At 49.8% G+C, this 19,344-nt stretch overlaps 1 protein-coding gene across 1 annotated transcript in view; it reads left to right on the top strand.

Moving 5' to 3' along the window:
• Positions 1-10,962: 10,962 nt before the first annotated feature.
• UBE2R2 (ubiquitin conjugating enzyme E2 R2) overlaps positions 10,963-19,344 on the top strand; it is a 35,404-nt gene continuing 27,022 nt past the window's right edge. Inside the window, exon 1 of the mRNA XM_040421165.1 lies at positions 10,963-11,975. Within this exon, the coding sequence (XP_040277099.1) occupies positions 11,799-11,975 (177 nt within the window). The 5' untranslated portion in view covers positions 10,963-11,798. The remainder of the gene's footprint in view (positions 11,976-19,344) is intronic.

Here is a 19,344-nt window from a genome sequence, read left to right on the forward strand (position 1 = left end):
TTGAATATCATTGGTGGCCAGTGCGGTCCCCCCCCTTCCTCCCTCTATTGTAATAATTCGCTGGTGGCACAGTGTACGCCCCCCCCCCTCCTCCCTCTATTGTAATAAATCGTTGGTGGCACAGTGTGCGCCCCCCCCTTCCTCCCTCTATTGTAATAAATCGTTGGTGGCACAGTGTGCGCCCCCCCCCCTTCCTCCCTCTATTGTAATAAATCGTTGGTGGCACAGTGTGCGCCCCCCATCGGCCCCCCCTCCCTCTATAGCATTAACAACATTGGTGGCCAGTGTGCGGCCTCCCATCTCCCCCCCCCCCCCCCCCGATCATTGGTGGCAGCGGGTTACTAGCAATAGTACAATAGTAAAAGATTCATACTTACCTGGGAGCTGCAATGTTCGTGTCCGGCCGGGAGCTCCTCCTACTGGTAAGTGACGGTTCATTTAGCAATGCGCCGCACAGACCTGTCACTTACCAGTACGAACATCGCAGCAGCAGGTAAGTATGAATCTTCTACTATTGTACTATTGCTAAGTAACCATGGCAACCAGGACTGTAGTAGCGTCCTGGTTGCCATGGTTACCGATCGGAGCCCCAGCGATTAAACTGGGACTCCGATCGGAACTCCGCTGCCACCAATGATGGGGGGGGGGGGGAGATGGGAGGCCGCACACTGGCCACCAATGTTGTTAATGCTATAGAGGGAGGGGGGGCCAATGGGGGGCACACACTGTGCCACCAACGAATTATTACAATAGAGGGAGGGGGGGGGGGCCGCACTGGCCACCAACCTATTATTACAATAGAGGGGGGGGGGGGGCCGCACTGGCCACCAATGATATTCAAACTGGGGAGGGGGGGGGAGGGTCTGCCCCCTGCTGCCTGGCAGCCCTGATCTCTAACAGGAGGCCATGATCAGCACAATTAACCCCTTCAGGTGCCGCACCTGAAGGGGTTAATTGTGCTGATCACGGCCCCCTGTAAGAGATCGGGTGCTGCCAGGCAGCAGGGGGCAGTCTTGTACACAGTTTGTAGTGTATTCTAACTAGAAGCGTCCCCATCACCATGGGAACGCTTCTGTGTTAGAATATACTGTCGGTTCTGAGTTTTCACAAAGTGAAAACTCAGCTTTGAAAAAGCTTTTATGCAGACGGATCTTCGGATCCGTCTGTATAAAAACTAACCTACGGCCACGGATCACGGACACGGATGCCAATCTTGTGTGCATCCGTGTTCTTTCACGGACCCATTGACTTGAATGGGTCCGTGAAAAAATAGGACAGGTCATATTTTTTTCACGGCCAGGAAACACGGATCACGGATGCGGCTGCAAAACGGTGCATTTTCCGATTTTTCCACTGACCCATTGAAAGTCAATGGGTCCGCGAAAAAAAACGGAAAACGGCACAACGGCCACGGGTGCACACAACGGTCGTGTGCATGAAGCCTAAGGGTGATATACCAGCTTCAACTAACAGCTGACTGAAGCCTTCAATATATCAGCTTCCAAAAAATAGTGGTAGAAGTTTTCCATATACCTGCGTCCACAAAATGACTGCTTGAGTGTGATATACCAGCTTCAACTAACAACTGATTGAGGCCTGCCATATATCAGCTTCCACAAAATAGTGATAGATGTTTTCCATATACCTGCGTCCACAGAATTACTGCTTGAGGGTGGAGCCTAAGTGGGAAGTTGGAGAAGGTGCGTGCGATTATGTCAAAGGATGCACCAGGGTTGGTTGAGTGGCTCACTCAGCCTTCCGCTTCTGCACCTTCCTTATCCTCTGTATCTGCACCCTCCTTACTCTCTGCTGTGTGCACCCCCAAAGACACTACCATAGCCCCTCCATTTGAGTTAGAGGAATTATTTTCCCATCCATTTCCAGACCTTAGCGATGCGCAGCCATTCTTGGCATCGGATCAGGAAGAGGAGGTAGCAACGGCCGCCACCCAGCGGTCTGACGACAGTACCCAGATCAGCCCAAGGATGATGGTCCCCGCTGTTGCTGCCTACTCCGAGATCTTTAATGTCAGTGGTGGTGAAGGTGACGATGATGACGTGTTGATGTACGTCACGTAGGTGCCCACAAGAGAGGAAGAGGAGGGGAGTTCAGAGGGAGAGACGGAGCAGCAGATAGAAGAAGCAGGCAGAACTCGCAGTGCACAGGAGGCAAAAAGCAGACTGCAAATGTATCTGGAGCGAGCCATCCACCATGCATGGTCACATCTTGCGCTCCCAGGACGCCGGCACATGGCTCCGCAGTGTGGGCTTTTTTTTAACGTGTCAGCTGCTGACAATAGTGTTGCCATCTGCAGCCTGTGCTGTCAACGCATAAGTCGCGGTAAGTCCAACACTCACCTAGGGACGACCGCCTTAAGAAGGCACCTGGCCTCCCATCACCGAGCCCAGTGGGAGCAATGCCGTCAGAACCCACAAAGCCAGACTCCCGGCGCTCCACATCCTGCCTCTTCTCCTTCTCCTCCCATTTGTCCTCCACTCCACCTTCTACCATGCCATAGTCGCGTTCATCTGGCAGAAGGCAGACTTCCGTGGCCCAAATGTTCGAGCGTAAAAAGTTGATGACGCCGGATAACCCTCTTGCCCAACAGCTAACCGCCAGCTTGTTGGAACTGCTAGCCCGCCAACTACTGCCATATAAATTGGTGGACTCGGAGGCCTTTAGAAAATTTGTGGCCATTGGCACAACGCAATGGGAGGTCCCCGGAAGGAAATATTTCTCCCAGAAGAGCATCCCTTAACTATATGGCCACGTTCAGCGGCAAGTTAATATACCTCTGGCACACAGTGTCAATGCCAAGATACATCTGACCACAGACACGTGGTCTAGCAAACACGGGCAGGGAAGGTACATAACTTTTACTGCCCACTGGGTGAAGCTTCTGATGGGCATCAAGCATGTAACCCGTAGCAGCCGTGTAGATTTGGTGTTACCGCCACGGATTGCATGCAGGCCGGCCTCTTCTTCTCCTCCTACTCCATCCTCCGTCTCCTCCTCGGCTGACCCCTTTTCCACTGCTACAGCCTCTTCTGTTGCACCCCCCAAGCTCCCCAGAATCTATTCGACGTGCCAGGTAAGACGTTGCCATGCTGTGCTGGGGCTGTTGTGCCTGGAAGCCAAGAGCCACACCGGTCCTGCACTCCTTTCAGCTCTGCGGTCACAGTCCGATCAGTGGCTAACCCCGCTCAATTTGACAGTTGGTAAAGTGATGTGCAACAACGGTGCCAATCTGCTGAGCGCGCCGAAACAAGGAAAGATGACACACGTGCCGTGCATGGCACACGTACTGAACTTAGTCGTGCAGCGATTCGTTGCCAAATACCCTGGGGTCCAGGACGTCTAGCGGCAGGCCAGGAAAATTTCTGGCCATTTTAGAAGATCTTACACCATAGCTCGCCTTGATGATGATAAGCGGCCAGGCCTTGTGCAAGGATTTTTGCCAACACAAGCGAAGCTACATTTTGGCACCCCCCCCTCGCAGCTCACCTGGCCCCGGTCCCGTCTGCAGCAGCTGGCTTCTCCTCTGCGTGGTCCTGGTATCTTCTCTCTGCTTCAGACAATCGCTGGTTTGAGGACCGTATTTTTCACCCTCTAAGACACACCTAGGTTTTAGAGGAGGATAATAAGAAAAACATATTTTCCATTACACCTCAGGTCAGACCAGCAATCAGACCCCCAATGTTAATCAGACCTCAGCTCACAGCCCCAATCAGACCCTCAATGTTAATCAGACCTCAGATCAGCCCCCCATGTCAGCCATCATACCGCCATGTCAGCCATTAGCCCCCATGTGAGCCATAAGCCCCCATCCATCATGCCCCCATGTAAGCCATCAGCCCCCCATGTCACATTTCTCCCCTCCATGTCAAATCACCTCCCTATGTCACATCAGCCCTTCATGTCACATTTTTCCGCCCTCCTCCAGGGTGCGCCCTAAGGCAGCCGCTTGGTCTGTCTTATGGTAGCACCGGCCCTGTAAGCGGCGACACCACTTGCCCGTCAGACGTCTGATTTGTGACTTCCCAACGCGCTGGAACTCCACCTTGTATATGCTTGATAGGCTGCTCCAGCAGAAACGTGCCGTTAGCGACTACCTGTACGAACTCTGCGGCAGGACAGGTTCTGGGGAGCTTGGTTTCTTTTCACAGCACCAGTGGCTGCTCATGTGCAACGCATGCAGACTTCTGAGGCCATTTGATGAGATCACCAAACTGGTCGGTCGCAGCCAGGGCGCCATCAGTGACATCGTACCTTTTGCCTTCTTTCTGGAGCGTGCATTGCATTGTGTCATTGATTAAGCCGTCGAGGAGCAGGAAGATGAGGAAGTCGCAATACAGGGAGTGCAGAATTATTAGGCAAGTTGTATTTTTGAGGATTAATTTTATTATTGAACAACAACCATGTTCTCAATGAACCCAAAAAACTCATTAATATCAAAGCTGAATATTTTTGGAAGTAGTTTTTAGTTTGTTTTTAGTTTTAGCTATTTTAGGGGGCTATCTGTGTGTGCAGGTGACTATTACTGTGCATAATTATTAGGCAACTTAACAAAAAACAAATATATACCCATTTCAATTATTTATTTTTACCAGTGAAACCAATATAACATCTCAACATTCACAAATATACATTTCTGACATTCAAAAACAAAACAAATCAGTGACCAATATAGCCACCTTTCTTTGCAAGGACACTCAAAAGCCTGCCATCCATGGATTCTGTCAGTGTTTTGATCTGTTCACCATCAACATTGCGTGCAGCAGCAACCACAGCCTCCCAGACACTGTTCAGAGAGGTGTACTGTTTTCCCTCCTTGTAAATCTCACATTTGATGATGGACCACAGGTTCTCAATGGGGTTCAGATCAGGTGAACAAGGAGGCCATGTCATTAGATTTTCTTCTTTTATACCCTTTCTTGCCAGCCATGCTGTGGAGTACTTGGACGCGTGTGATGGAGCATTGTCCTGCATGAAAATCATGTTTTTCTTGAAGGATGCAGACTTCTTCCTGTACCACTGCTTGAAGAAGGTGTCTTCCAGAAACTGGCAGTAGGACTGGGAGTTGAGCTTGACTCCATCCTCAACCCGAAAAGGCCCCACAAGCTCATCTTTGATGATACCAGCCCAAACCAGTACTCCACCTCCACCTTGCTGGCGTCTGAGTCGGACTGGAGCTCTCTGCCCTTTACCAATCCAGCCACGGGCCCATCCATCTGGCCCATCAAGACTCACTCTCATTTCATCAGTCCATAAAACCTTAGAAAAATCAGTCTTGAGATATTTCTTGGCCCAGTCTTGACGTTTCAGCTTGTGTGTCTTGTTCAGTGGTGGTCGTCTTTCAGCCTTTCTTACCTTGGCCATGTCTCTGAGTATTGCACACCTTGTGCTTTTGGGCACTCCAGTGATGTTGCAGCTCTGAAATATGGCCAAACTGGTGGCAATTGGCATCTTGGCAGCTGCACGCTTGACTTTTCTCAGTTCATGGGCAGTTATTTTGCGCCTTGGTTTTTCCACACGCTTCTTGCGACCCTGTTGACTATTTTGAATGAAACACTTGATTGTTCGATGATCACGCTTCAGAAGCTTTGCAATTTTAAGAGTGCTGCATCCCTCTGCAAGATATCTCACTATTTTTGACTTTTCTGAGCCTGTCAAGTCCTTCTTTTGACCCATTTTGCCAAAGGAAAGGAAGTTGCCTAATAATTATGCACACCTAATATAGGGTGTTGATGTCATTAGACCACACCCCTTCTCATTACAGAGATGCACATCACCTAATATGCTTAATTGGTAGTACGCTTTCGAGCCTATACAGCTTGAAGTAAGACAACATGCATAAAGAGGATGATGTGGTCAAAATACTCATTTGCCTAATAATTCTGTACACAGTGTACTGAATGAATTCACAGGGGGGGCTACTCCATCTGAGACAAGTCAGCAGGAGTCTGAAGAGGAGTCAGAGGAGGATGGTGGCTGGGGGGAGGAGCAAGAAGAGCAGGCTTTAAACTTTTCGGGGATCCCTGGTGTTGTCTGTGGCTGGGGGGAGGAGACTGAGGACGACATTCTCCTGGGAAATAAGCAGGAGCCAGGGCGCTCCACCACTTCCAATTTAGTGCAAATGGGGGCCTTTATGCTCCAGTGTTTGAAGAGGGACCCCCATATAAAAAGCGTAAAGGTCAAGAAGGACCTGTAGTAGGTGGCAACGTACTTAGACCCCTGGTACAAACACAAAATGGCGGACATGTTACCAGCATCACAGAGGGCTGTCAGAATGCAGCATTTCCAGGCCTTGCTGCGAGAGATGCTGCATTCTGCTGTTGTGGGCACTGGCAGAGGAATTTCCACCCACAGCTAAACCCCTGTAAAAAGAGGGCGGTTTGAAGATGTGTTGGTCACTTCGGATATGAGATCATTCTTGCAGCCAACATATCGACAGCCGCCCTCCGGATCCAGCCTCAGGAAACGCCTAGACCGACAGGTGTCCGGCTACATCGGGTTAACAGCCGATGTGGACGCTCTGAGAAGCGAGGAACCCCTGGACTACTGGGTGTGCAGGCTTGACCTGTGGCCAGAGCTGGCACAATTTGCCATGGAACTCTTGGCTTGCCCCTCGTAGAGTGTCCTGTCCGAAAGGACGTTCAGCGCAGCAGGGGGGGATCGTGACCGATAAGCGCACTCGCCTAGCTCACGACAGTGTGGACTACCTCTAAAAATAAATGAGGCATGGATCTTGGAGGAATTCAACACCTGTGATGACCACGTGTAATTGAATTTCCTCATGCCAACCCACACCACCCAGAACAAAGAATGGTCCTTGCCTCATGTATATATAGCGGCATAAAATGCCTTTTATGTCAGGTGAATGCCTATTGCCTAATTTTTGGGGCCTGTACTGGCCGACAGTTACATTTTTTTTTATCTCTAGCCACATAATCACACCCCTGTCTCACTCCTCTGCCTCTCATTATGGTGGCGTATGAACCACATTCACCATAAGGACCTTCTAATGTCACAGGGTCATGTGACTGTGCCCCCCACCCCGTACTGTGCCCCCTTATACCCTGCATTTTGCCCTCTTACCACACCCTGTACAGTGCCCCTAGTCATTCTCTGTACTGTGCCCTCTTATACCATTTTATCTGGTCACGGTATGGCGGTGTTATCCGGTCAATGTATGGCGGTGGTATCCAATAACTGGATGGCCATAACTGTATCCCTTTCCCTGCCCACGCCATCCTTTTTTAGTCCTGGCATGAGCGGGAAAAATATGCCGATTGTGGTGCTAAGGACATTTTGCCACAATCTGTGTCAAAAATACGCCTAACATAGACGTATTTCTATATAATAAATGACCACCTAATTGTATTATATCTATATATTATATAGATTCTAGTGTATTATACTGTGCCCTGTATTTCCCAGTAGAAAATGATCCTTGGGAGACACAGTCCTCGTCCCTGACCACCAGGACCAGTTAGCGCTCTGTCAGTACATGGCGGCCTCCCCTCTCTGCTGCTCCGCTGTGTACTGGTGCTTATTCTGACACTAGGGCTGGGTTCACATCCTATTTTTGCCATCCATTTAATGCATACCAAAAATGTATGCGTTAACAGATGCCTCAGACTGATGCCGTACAGTGGCGTCCGTTCACCATACAGGTCCATACATTTTTTTTTGTGGACTCTGCAGGATACAAAAACGTGGAGCGCTGCACATTTGTATACATCAAACCGATAGGAAATAAAAAAATATATATCTAGGCTCCAGCAGGGCACATTTTTGAGAGTTTCCCTTTAAGACGCATAAAAATGGTCCCTGATTAAAATACTTATTTTTGGTGGGAATTTTTGCCAATGATCCCCCTTCTGGTATATCACTGTCCATGTTGTGGGACTATTTGTGTACTTCTAGTAAGTCTTTGATGGCTGCAAATATGACCTGAAAGTTTTTCAGATTCGCCTGCCATCAAAATGAATGGGGCCCGCCGGGAACGCGCGGTTCGCGAACATTTGATCGCAAATGCGCGTTTGCGAATCGTCCTGGCCGATGTTCTTCCATCCCTACACAGGGGACCCACAGTGTGCCAGTGAGCAGGTGAGGTGTTTTTAGTGTAAACGCACTCCGGACCATCATTAATTTTAGTTTTGGTGTCCGACAACCCCTTTAAAAGTGTAATTGTTTTCACCATTAAACCAGTGGATACAGGATCCCTTTAAGGAGCCATTGGTGTGACTATAGGGGTGCTGTCACATTCAGGTGTAGGAGGGAAACACCACACTGAACATAGGAGGGAAAGGGGTGCAGGAATAAGGCCTGGAAACCAAGGAAAGGAGATGGACACCTCCTAGTAAAACCCTAATCAAAGTCCTGACTAACTACCAGTATGAAGAGACCCCAGAGGTAGGTGAGTTCTTACACAGGAATACCCAGTGTCCTAACTCACCCTAAAGGACCCTGGTACTAATGTCAGGACTGAGACAACCTGTTCCTTCAAAAGGAAGGACGAACAGGAGTCTCCCTCAGGCCTTAGTACAAATAACAGGGAAATGCAACACACAAAATGATTTATTATTAAAGCGCCATTCATTCCATAGCGCTGTACATATGATAAGCGGTGCACATACATAATACAGACAATTGCACTAATCATAAACAAGACGAGTTACAAACTGGTACAGAAGGAGAGAGGGCCCTGCCCATGAGGGCTTACAATCTACATGGTATGGGAGAAGGACACAGTAGGTGCGGGTGAAGCTGGTCATGGCGGTATAGAGGCAGCAGGGTCACTGGTTGTAGGCTTGTCTGAAGAGGTGGGTTTTCAGGTTTCTTTTGAAGGATTCCACTGTAGGTGAGAGTCTGATATGTTGGGGTAGCGAGTTCCAGAGAATGGGGGATGCACGGGAGAAATCTTGGAGTCGATTGTGGGAAGAGGCGATAAGAGGAGAGGAGAGAAGGAGGTCTTGTGAGGATCGGAGAGTGATTGTGGGGATGTATCTGGAAAGTAGCTCAGAGATGTAGGGAGGGGACAGGTTGTGGACAGCCTTGTATGTATTTGATAGTATTTTGAAGTGAATTCGCTGGGCAATGGGGAGTCAGTGAAGGGATTGGCAGAGGGGAGAGGCAGAGGAGTAACAGGGTGAGAGGTGGATCAGTAGGGTGGCCAGACATCCGGTTTTAGGCCAGACAGTCCGGTTTTTAGACTCCTGGTCCTCCGTCCGGCACAAGGCCAGGTTAATGGCCAGAAGTCCTCCTTTTTTGTGGTTATCGGCGCGAGTCCAGCGACTAGTACCATCCAAACAAAATACAAAAGGGAAAGAAAACACTTAACTTCAAGTGGCCATGGAATAGGGTTGGCCACTGGCTTCACCCAAGAAAGCCGGCCCTTACCGGCCACGCCCCCGAACCGATAACCATGCTCATGAAGCCACACCCCTACTCTAGTGAAGCCACGCACCCATCACCACCAGGGGAAAACGGGGGGAAGGCCCTTCACAGGGTTTAATAGCTACTGTAAATGGGGGACTGTTGAAAGGGGTTAATTACTACTGTGAATGGGGGACTGCTGAAAGGGGTTAATTACTACTGTGAAGGGCCTTCACAGTAGTTATTAACCCCTTTCAGCAGTCCACCATTCACAGTATAAATTTTATTAACCCCTTTCAGTCCCCTCTTCACAGTAGTTATTAACCCCTTTCAAAATCAGCAGCGCCAGCCCAGTAGCCACTAGCCATTCACTTTCTTATAACTTATTCCCCCCTTTCACAGCAGTTATATTACAGTCCCCGGACTTCCTCCCTTTCAGTTTCAGCAATCGAATCCCGGGGGCCCGGCCACAGCGACAACAGCACAGTAGGCTCAAGCTAGGACTCCCTCAGCGCAGCTGGGCTCCTCAGTCAGAGTCTGCCAGGCCTGCAAACCAGAATTGACTGGTGTGAATCTGCCGGTAGAGCTGCCGGACGCCGAGCGCTCTGCACTTTTGGTGATCCGGAGACCGGATGTGACATGTGAGTGAATCCTTACAGTGCCCCGTACTACTAGTCGCTGGACTCGCACCGATACCCAAAAAAAGGGAGGACTTCTGGCCATTAACCTGGCCTTGTGCCGGACGGAGGACCAGGAGTCTAAAAACCGGATGTCTGGCCATCCTACTATGGAAGCACCAGGAACTCAGCCGAGATCCATACACCAGCAATCCACAACTCAAACTGAAGCTATAAACCGCACAGGACAATGACTAGAGAAGGTTACATGACCTGTGGCAAGCCCCAGAATCAACACAGACGTCATTTGATCCAAACCAAAAACATGTCAGATCAAACCACGTGTTGCCAGTCTCACAGATCTCCTGCCACGGGAACGTCCGTGACAGGTACGGAGGCTGCCCTTGCACCTGGTCCCAGGCCGATGTGCACTGATTTTGGAAGTAAAATATGTTTAATGGGTGAGGAGCGAATCCCCCCAGACCAAGAAAGGGGGGCTTGTTCCCGAAAACACACCGGTGGGCCAAGCGGGGGGCCCTTTACATGGTCTGGGTTGAGAGATGGCGCAGCATGAATGGAAAGTTTCTGTATCACCCAGGTTGGAGCAACCTTCAGAACTTGGTGGTGACCATCTTTGAGGGGGGGGGGGGGGGGGGGGGGGGTGTACTTTAAGGTGATCACTGCAAATGATATAAGTACTAGGAATTATTATTCTAGGGGCAAATAATGGGAACACTCATTAGCAGCCATTTGCTGGTGATTTGGGAGGGGGCACATAGTTTTTAGCAGTACAGGATCCTTCTCTTCCTATCACTGGCTGGGTGCTGTACAGAACACCACACGTGGTGACGTCACAGCCCCACACATTATAATCATCAGTGTGTCATCAGAACGTCCAGTGACAGCCACGCCCCCAAACCGACTCCTGTCCCGCCCGTCATCCTTCCTTTTCTGGGCGGGGCCGTGACGTCACCACACCCCGTGACGTCACAAAAGGAACTCGCTGCGCCTCGCTTACCTCTACAGCTGGGAAGCCCGGAGAGTGAGCGACACCCTGACGCTGGAGCCCCGTCACCCCAAGCCCCCGACACACACCCGCAGGAGGAAGGGGGACACTGCCGAGGCCTCATCCGTCCTCCCCTTCACCCGACACCGTCCGGCCGCTCACTACAGGCCGGGGATTACAGTAAGGCCTCTTCATCCTAAACCTAGAGAGAAGCAGCCTAATTCAGGGGCCACACCGCAGACACTGAAGGGGCCCCATAGATTGAGACGGAAGTTTATAGAGCGAGGGGGCCCCTGAGTGTAGCCTGCGGATCCCTTAAAGGGGACAAGACTGTGGTTGCTCCTACAAGAGGGTGGGCCCAAGAGCTGACACTCACTGGGGACAAAGGAGTCCTGTAATCCAAGAGCTGACACTCACTGGAGACAAAGGAGTCCTGTAGTCCTGTAGATTCCCCCCCTCCACATAAGGGTGGGCCCAAGAGCTGACAACTCGCTGGAGACAAAGGACTTGTATATTCCTATAGACTCCTCCTCACCCCCCATACAAAGGTGGGCCCAAGAGCTGACACTCTCTGGGAACAAAGAACCTGCTGTCACCTATAACCAGAAGCTGGGCCCAAGAGCAGACCCTCTCCTTGGTTTGCGTCCACCATAAGACTCGTTCCAAGAGCTGACGCTCGCAGTGGACAAAGGACTCTCCCGTTAGCGCCTCCCAGAGGACGCTTGTCCCAAGAGCTGACACTTTCTAAAAACGAGAGACCCTTCAAAGCCACTGATTTGCACGTTTTCCTCGCCATGGCTCAGCAACAGATGACCAGCTCGCAGAAGGCGCTGATGCTGGAGCTGAAGTCGCTGCAGGAGGAGCCAGTGGAAGGTTTCCGTATCACCCTGGTGGACGAAAGCGACCTGTACAACTGGGAGGTGGCCATCTTTGGGCCCCCCAATACCCTCTATGAGGGGGGTTACTTTAAGGTGAGTATGGAGTCCTGATTGCTGCGCGGTGCACATACACCTCTGTGTGGATACTGGGGGTGATTATTGTCCTTGAGATATATAAACCGCGTATTGCGCGCTGTTCTATCCGATGGTAAGTCGTATAGTCACATGACCACCTTGGCCACCCCTAGAGTGGTCAGTACGGGGAGTCTATCATCATTGCTCAGAGTAGACGACCGCTTCGTCGCGGCTCATTTGCATATAATAAAAAAATTCTCAGCAATGCGGACACGTACGAACATGGGACCAACACGGACGTCTTCAGCTGCACATGTAACAGGTCAGCCAGTGTCATGGGGACAAAGCTGGTGACAGGGGCCCTTTTCAATGTGTTAAAAAAAAAAAAAGTCACCTTCCTCGCTCATCCACTGCTCCCATTCCGGCGGTTACTGGGCCCCGCCGTCTCTGCTTCCCTCTCAACACACAGGAAATGACCATTCAGTCGCTGGCTGAGGTCATCGCGGTGTTTGGCGCTCTGTTCCTGCACGTCGGGGGCAGAGATCAGTGGCGGAGGATTAGTTATCTCAAAAAGAAATGAAAAAAAATATATTTTTTCGCCCTATAAGGTTTTAGAAGAGGAGAATAAGAGAATTTTCATTAGACCTCAGCTCAGAGCACAGTGTGAATGACCCCCCCCCCCCCCCCCAATTTAGACCTCAAATCAGACTCTCAGATAACAGCCTCATTATGAATAAACCCCCTCCCCCCCCCCCCATTCAGACCTCAGATCCGACCCCTAACTATTGATGACCCACAGACCTCAGTAGAGACCCCCTTGCTCAGAGCAAAAAAATAACAAAAAAAACACTTTCCCCTTCTGCTCAGGACGCCTCCGCTCCACCTCTTCCTGCCAGAGAGCTGGTGTGACCACCTGCCGCGTACAGCATGAGGTCGCAGTACAGCCGACGGCAGAGGACCAGGTAGCGGTGAGTACAGAGCCCGGGAGCGCTGCATTCACTGCTTCCCGGTACTAGTGAGCACTTCCATAATGGAAGCACTCCTTAGTATTGGCCCCATAAGACGCACTGGCATTTTCCCAACATTTTAGGAGGCGGGGGGGGGGGGGGATTCGTCTTATTGGGTCAAAAATGCACTATTGCCTAATTTTGATTTGGGCTTGGAGATTTTTTTTATTTTTTATATATAGATATTTTCTTAAAGGGATTCGCCAGTTTGTTTAAACAGATCATCAGCATCTGATCGGCGGGGGTCTGACACCCGGGACCCCTGTGGATCAGCTGTTTGAGAAGGCGGCAGCGCCGCGCACTTCTCGCTGTCTACCGCAGGCCCAGTGACATCACGACTAGTATCAGTGGCCTGGGCGGGGCTAAGCTCTGTTCACTTGCATGGAGCTTAGCCCCGCCCAGGCCATTGGAGCGCCACTGCCTTCTCAAACAGCTGATCGGTGGGGGTCCCGGGTGTCGGACCCCTGCCAATCAGAAGCTGATGATCTATCCAGAGGATAGATCATCAGTTTAAACAAACTGCAGAACCCCTTTAACTTTTGTAATTTTTGTTTTATTTGTATTACTGTGTTGTGGTTTTATTTTTTTGTCAGTTTTCGGTGTTAAAATGAGTGGTTTCATATCCATTGGGGGTCTCCGTTTCTATAATCCAACCCCTTCCAAATGCCAAATTTGCTTAAAAAAAATGACCCGGCCTAGAACAGAAAGTTAACACAAGGCACTTACTAATGTATTGTGATTGTCCATATTACTTCCTTTGCTGGTAGGATTCATTTTCTATCTAATTTTACACTGCTCGTTTCCAGGGATTACGCTAGGAAAGAGAGTTCATAGAAAACAACAACCTGAAAATATAGGTGTCATCCGTACGATGTGTTTTTCTTTTTTTAGCTCGTTGGCTCCTGGCATTGGCTTGGCCTGTGTTGGCACACACCGGCTTTGGAGGTTGGGTTAGTCTGCTTCCTTGCTGTGTACTCCTGAGGAGGAGAGGATTGCGACATGACTGCTAAAACGTGTTTCAGGAGTGGGTTTAGTAACCGGAATGATGTGTGTGTATATCTATCTCTGCGCCCAGCGCGGTGTCTGATCGTCCTGCGGTAATTGGGAGGCGATTGTATCGGGTAGCGTGCCATCCCTCTAGAAGTGATGGATATGCAGGGTATGTATCGACGTGGTTCTTCAGGTGGGCACTGACTGATTTGGTGGTGGTTATAGATTCTGTCTGTGGCCACCCTAAAGGGGTTTTCAGGCGGTTATAACTCCCCTTTTAGGGCTGCCACTCAACGTGTGTTTTTGTAAAAAGCACGTTAAAATCAATATTTCAGTTCAGTTTTCTACTTTGAAATGTTTTACTTGTGTTTTATCTTTCCTGTAGAAAATTGCCTAAAAAACGCCACACCTAGAGCACGCGGTGCTTTATAAAAAATAATAATAATAATCGGGGAAACATCTTAAAACGCTGCTACAAAATAAAGCAATGTCTGTAGGGCATCTTAGCATTTTCAATTGGCCAACATGTAACGTCTTTTGCTTTAAAAGAAAAAATATATATTGGAGAGGGACAGGCGCTCTGCTGCAGTCTGTCACTGCCGTTAAGGGGGCATTCACAAGGCCGTATCCTTTTGAGGTCTGCAGATTGCAGGTCCGCAAAACGGATACCAGCTGTGTGCGTCCTGCGGTTTGTGGATCAGCACATCCCGCAAAATGGACAAGAATAGGACATGTGGTGTGTTATTTATTTATTGTTTGTTCTCCCCCCCCGTGACCTGTGGAACAGATATGGACCGCACGCTGTGTGTTGTCTACATCTTTTGCGGCCCCGTTGAAATGAACGGATCCGCAGAAAATGTAAATTGGATACCAACTTAAAATACAGTCATGTGAATGCCACCCCCTAATAAAGGGAGAGTCCCCTTCATCCTTGATACCAGTACGCACAAGGAGTTCTGGGTGGACAGTGGAATTATTGTGGTACTCTCCGTAATTATTGTGGTACTCTCCGTAATTATTGTGGTACTCTCCGTACCGATCCCTCTCCGCTCCCGTTCCAGCTCTTGCTGGTTCCGCTCTACACACGGGGAAAAAGTGATTCGCTGTGCGGTCCTGTGTGTCGAGAGGAACCAGGAAGGCGACGTTAGCGGGGGCACAACACGGCGACTTCATATATTATTTTACATCATTCTGAACTTCTAAAAAATAAAGGAATAAAATGAATCCCCCTGACAACCCCTTTAGGCATGGTTTGCATGTAGCGGGTGCTGCGTGCAACCGAAATCCCATCCTCGTACGGCGGCCCATGACCACTTAAACATACGGGTTTAGTGAGCGTTCACACCACTGTATACATTTTGTGCTCTGCACAACACCTCTCCCTTTCTACGGGCCCTGTCGTAGAACTGCCTGTTGTCTGCAGGAAGAGGCCACACGGATTTGGACACAGACAAGTTGTGATCGCTGGTGGAGGAGTCCTATTGCTCATACACGTAACGTACCAGTTTAGCTTGGCCTGTATGTTCCTTCTCTTTAGGGAAGGAGATAAGCGGCTGCGCCTTCTGCCCAACCCTAGCCTTCAGATATCAGCTGGACCCATGCGTATTAGATTGTCAGCAGATCCCAAAAGAACTCGCTGTGTCGTATAAACCTCAGACTACCTGCACACATTGCGGATTACGCGCCGACTCTCGTGCAGAAAAAACGCAGTGCAATACCGCACCAGCTATGGGAGCTTTTTTGTTCCGGGCGGACATTGACCTACCGCGAGGATTCTGAAATCTGCAGCACACTTTGTGCGGTTCTTCACCCTTTGTGTGAGATCTGCGGCAAAACCGCAAGTAACACATGCGATGTTTGATTCATATCTGGGGCGTGGAACGCACAGAAATTCGTACCTGTGTGCAGGTAGCCTTATACTGTGTTATGTACAGCCTGGAAGGGCTGACTATGGTGGAGTCATCTGTAGTACGTACATCCAACATGCCTTGGTTAACATTACCGGGTCTCTTAGCGTGTAGTCAGAACACATTATACATGTAGGGACAGGCTCCAGATACTGGCGCCTTCAGACGACGTGTCCTGGGGATGATGTATGGGGCCGCTCAGATCACCTCCGCGTCTGCACTGCTTTACTGACGGGTTTAAAGGAGAAAACCATTTTGTGATCTCTGTAACTGAGTCACTTATTTTTTATTAAATCTTTTTGGGGGTATGGGAAAAGACAAACTGCAACTCTGGCATAGTTTTTACGTTCACCGTACACCACCTGCCGCCTTCATTCTATGAGTCAGTGCGATGATGGCGCTGCCGAATTCTGTAGTTTTTTTTTATTCTTTTTAACGTTAAACCATTTTAAACAATTTCTTAGTCCCACAAGGGGACTTGAACATTGTTTAATTGCTTACACTACTACTAATAGTGTATTATATGTTCCTGTTCACATATTTGCTCTGGCCGTACACGGCGGACTTGGAGGCCGTTGTTGTGCCCCCAGTTGCAATACCAACTCATGATGGCGGCCTGGAGGGAGGGCATTGGGATGACAGGAGATCCATCACTCTGACTGCTTCGATGCCTTAGTCCGAGCTGGATCCGATCCCAGATGTTGAAGCGGGAGCCACCTGGCTTTCGCTGCGGACGGCAGCTCCTGTTGAAGACCTGCTTTGTAAGTTTGCTGTTTTCTGATTGGCTGCTTTGAGCGTTCTGACGGCGGCCCAGCATGAAGTACAGTGACCGTGCTGGGCCCCGTTACCAGTGAGTGAAGACTGCGGGAAAATTACTATGGTCACTATAGGGACATTACTGGGTGCAGTATAGGGACGTTGGGATGTTACTGGGGGCACTGTGGGGACATTATTATTACCAGAGACACAATAGGGGGTGTTAATATTACTTTATTATTACTGGGGGCACCACAAGTGTTATTACCGGGGTCACTAGTGCATTTTTAGGGGCATTTTCACTGGGGGATTTAATTTTTTTTAATTTTTTTTGTTGTTGTTGTTGTTGGGGGAGGCAGTACTATTATTCCTAAAGGCACTGTCAGGGGCAGCTGGTTTATGTGCTTGGCGGGGGGGTGGGAGGATAGTGCTGGACACAGGGTGATGGACTGTTTGGGAGTGAGTTATATGGTACATCCAGGGTGCGTAGGCTACCGGCTGACTTGAGCAGCCAATGGCTGTTGAAGCTTTGGAAGGGCAGGGGCGGTGCAGCATGTAGAGGGAGGAGAGCTGGCAGTAGTATTGTGCCATGCCTGCGTCATCAGCACAGCCAGCACGTCTCCTGATCGCTCTGGAAGCGTCAGGTCTTGCTGCCTGCAGTGAGAAGCAAGTGTCCAGAGTGTGTGTGTTGTGTGTTTTTATTATTTTTTTTGTTTGTTTTTTTTTACATACGGATGCATTTCCGTATGTGTTCCGTTTTTTTGTATACCCATTGACTTGAATGGAGCCACGGAACGTGATTTGCGGGCAATAATAGGACATGTTCTATCTTTAAACGGAAATACGGAAACTGAATGCATACGGAGTACATTCTGTTTTTTTTGCGGAACCATTAAAATGAATGGTTCCGTATACGGAACGCAAAAAACGGCCAGTAAACGGGGGGGGGGGATGGGGGGACGGTTGTGTGCAGGAGGCCTAATGCTGGTGTGTGTGTGTGTGTTTTTTTTTTTTTTTTTTAATATCCCCCCTCCCCCTCCCTGTGAATGTTCCCTAAAGGCGACTTCTACTGCAGAGGCGATGGACATACGAGAAGTGTGACCTCCAGGATGGCCTCTGCAGCCGGCCCTCTGTCCTCATTCCTGTGAAGCTCGATCTGCTGCAGTCTGTCCTCGGCCATAGACGGTGCATGGTATCTGTTTCCATCCTTTACTGTACAGGGCCGGCTCTGCAGATGGGCTCCTCTGCCAGTGTGCGATCTATGCGGGCAGCGCCGACACTTTAAATGGTCAGAAACTTTCCATGATCGTAGATTGCAAAGGACCAATCCTGTAAAGACAGGATGAAATTGAATGACACTAGATAAGTAAGTGTTAATAAAAGGTGCATAGGGTCCGGGCTAGTGCACGGCTTCCCATATATTCCCTGTCTTCCATCTGTGGCAAGCAGCTGAGGCTACCACCCTTGTGCCACATACACCTAGGGGTGAAGTGGATTTACTCGCTGTAAGCGTTGCTGGCCATATGGCGTCCATATCTGATTTGGTGGAGAAGTGAAAATTGAGATTCTCATTGGTGCCCAGAAGAAAAGACCCCCTCCCCCCCCCCCCCCCCCCCCCCCAGCCCCTCTCCAAAACTGAGCCCTCCTGCCAGGCCCAGTGTCAGGAATGTTAGGATTGCACCATGTTGCGCACTTCCTACCTGTGGTTGTACATTGGTGTCCATGGGTTATAGCAGAGCTGACGGCGTTTGATTCGACGCGCGAGTCGGCGACAGGCACAGTCTTATGAAGCGAGACGTGCGTCTTTATCTGGAATGGCCACTTTGCTTCAGAGCTGTGTGATTCTCCGCTGCCGTCCTGTAGGTATTCTCGACGCGCAGGCGCATGCCATATCAAAGGTCCCCACAACACAAGCGGTCAAATCTCCTGCCGTCCAGTCTCTGGCTCGCCAATATGGATCTGGGGGATGGATGGCAGCACAGCTGTGCAGAGGGTTGGTGTTCTGGAGTCTGGGAAAGCTGGATGGAAGCTCCTTCAGAAGCTGTGATAGTCAGTTTTATCTGCGGGGGCAATGCGTTCGCATCACACATTGCACCCGCAGATAAAACTGACTTTGCCTACGAAATCGCACCTTTTTCACTGAACGCATTTGCAACGTATCCGGAAATGCTCGTCTGCAAGGGGCCTAAGAATCAACTGAAGACGGTAATACTATAGTTGAGAAAGATGGTTACCACTGTAGACCTGCTGGAAAGATGTCACCGAGTTTTCCCGGACTCCTGAACGCCGCTGCCTGTGTATGCCGTGATATGTAGCTATTATATTGGCTATTAAAGTACAACTTGTCCCACAGATGACAGGGTCTCATTCAGTCAGTGGGGTGACTGCCAGCCCCCCTCCCTTTATCCGGCGGTAGTTATTGACTGTGGCATCTAAAGGTGCATTTACACGCCCCAACTGAGCGGATGACTATCGGTCTTTTCCGATAACCTGTATATTTCAGTTTTGCGCCTCTGTAGAAGCCGGCAGCCATCTTTTTAAAGGACACCCCTGTAACCGAATCCTGTTGATTGTGGAGGTGTAATTGTAGATAACGGAGAGTGGTGAAAGATGAGCACAAGCTGTGCCAGAGGTCAGAGCTCTCGGTGGTGCGTAGCCCTGCCACACTCTGCCACGGCATGTGGCTCATCAGATGAATTGACTCATTAAGTGTTCTTGTATAAATTT

Source organism: Bufo bufo, chromosome 2 (genome assembly GCF_905171765.1).
Source record: "Bufo bufo chromosome 2, aBufBuf1.1, whole genome shotgun sequence".
NCBI lineage: Eukaryota > Metazoa > Chordata > Amphibia > Anura > Bufonidae > Bufo > Bufo bufo.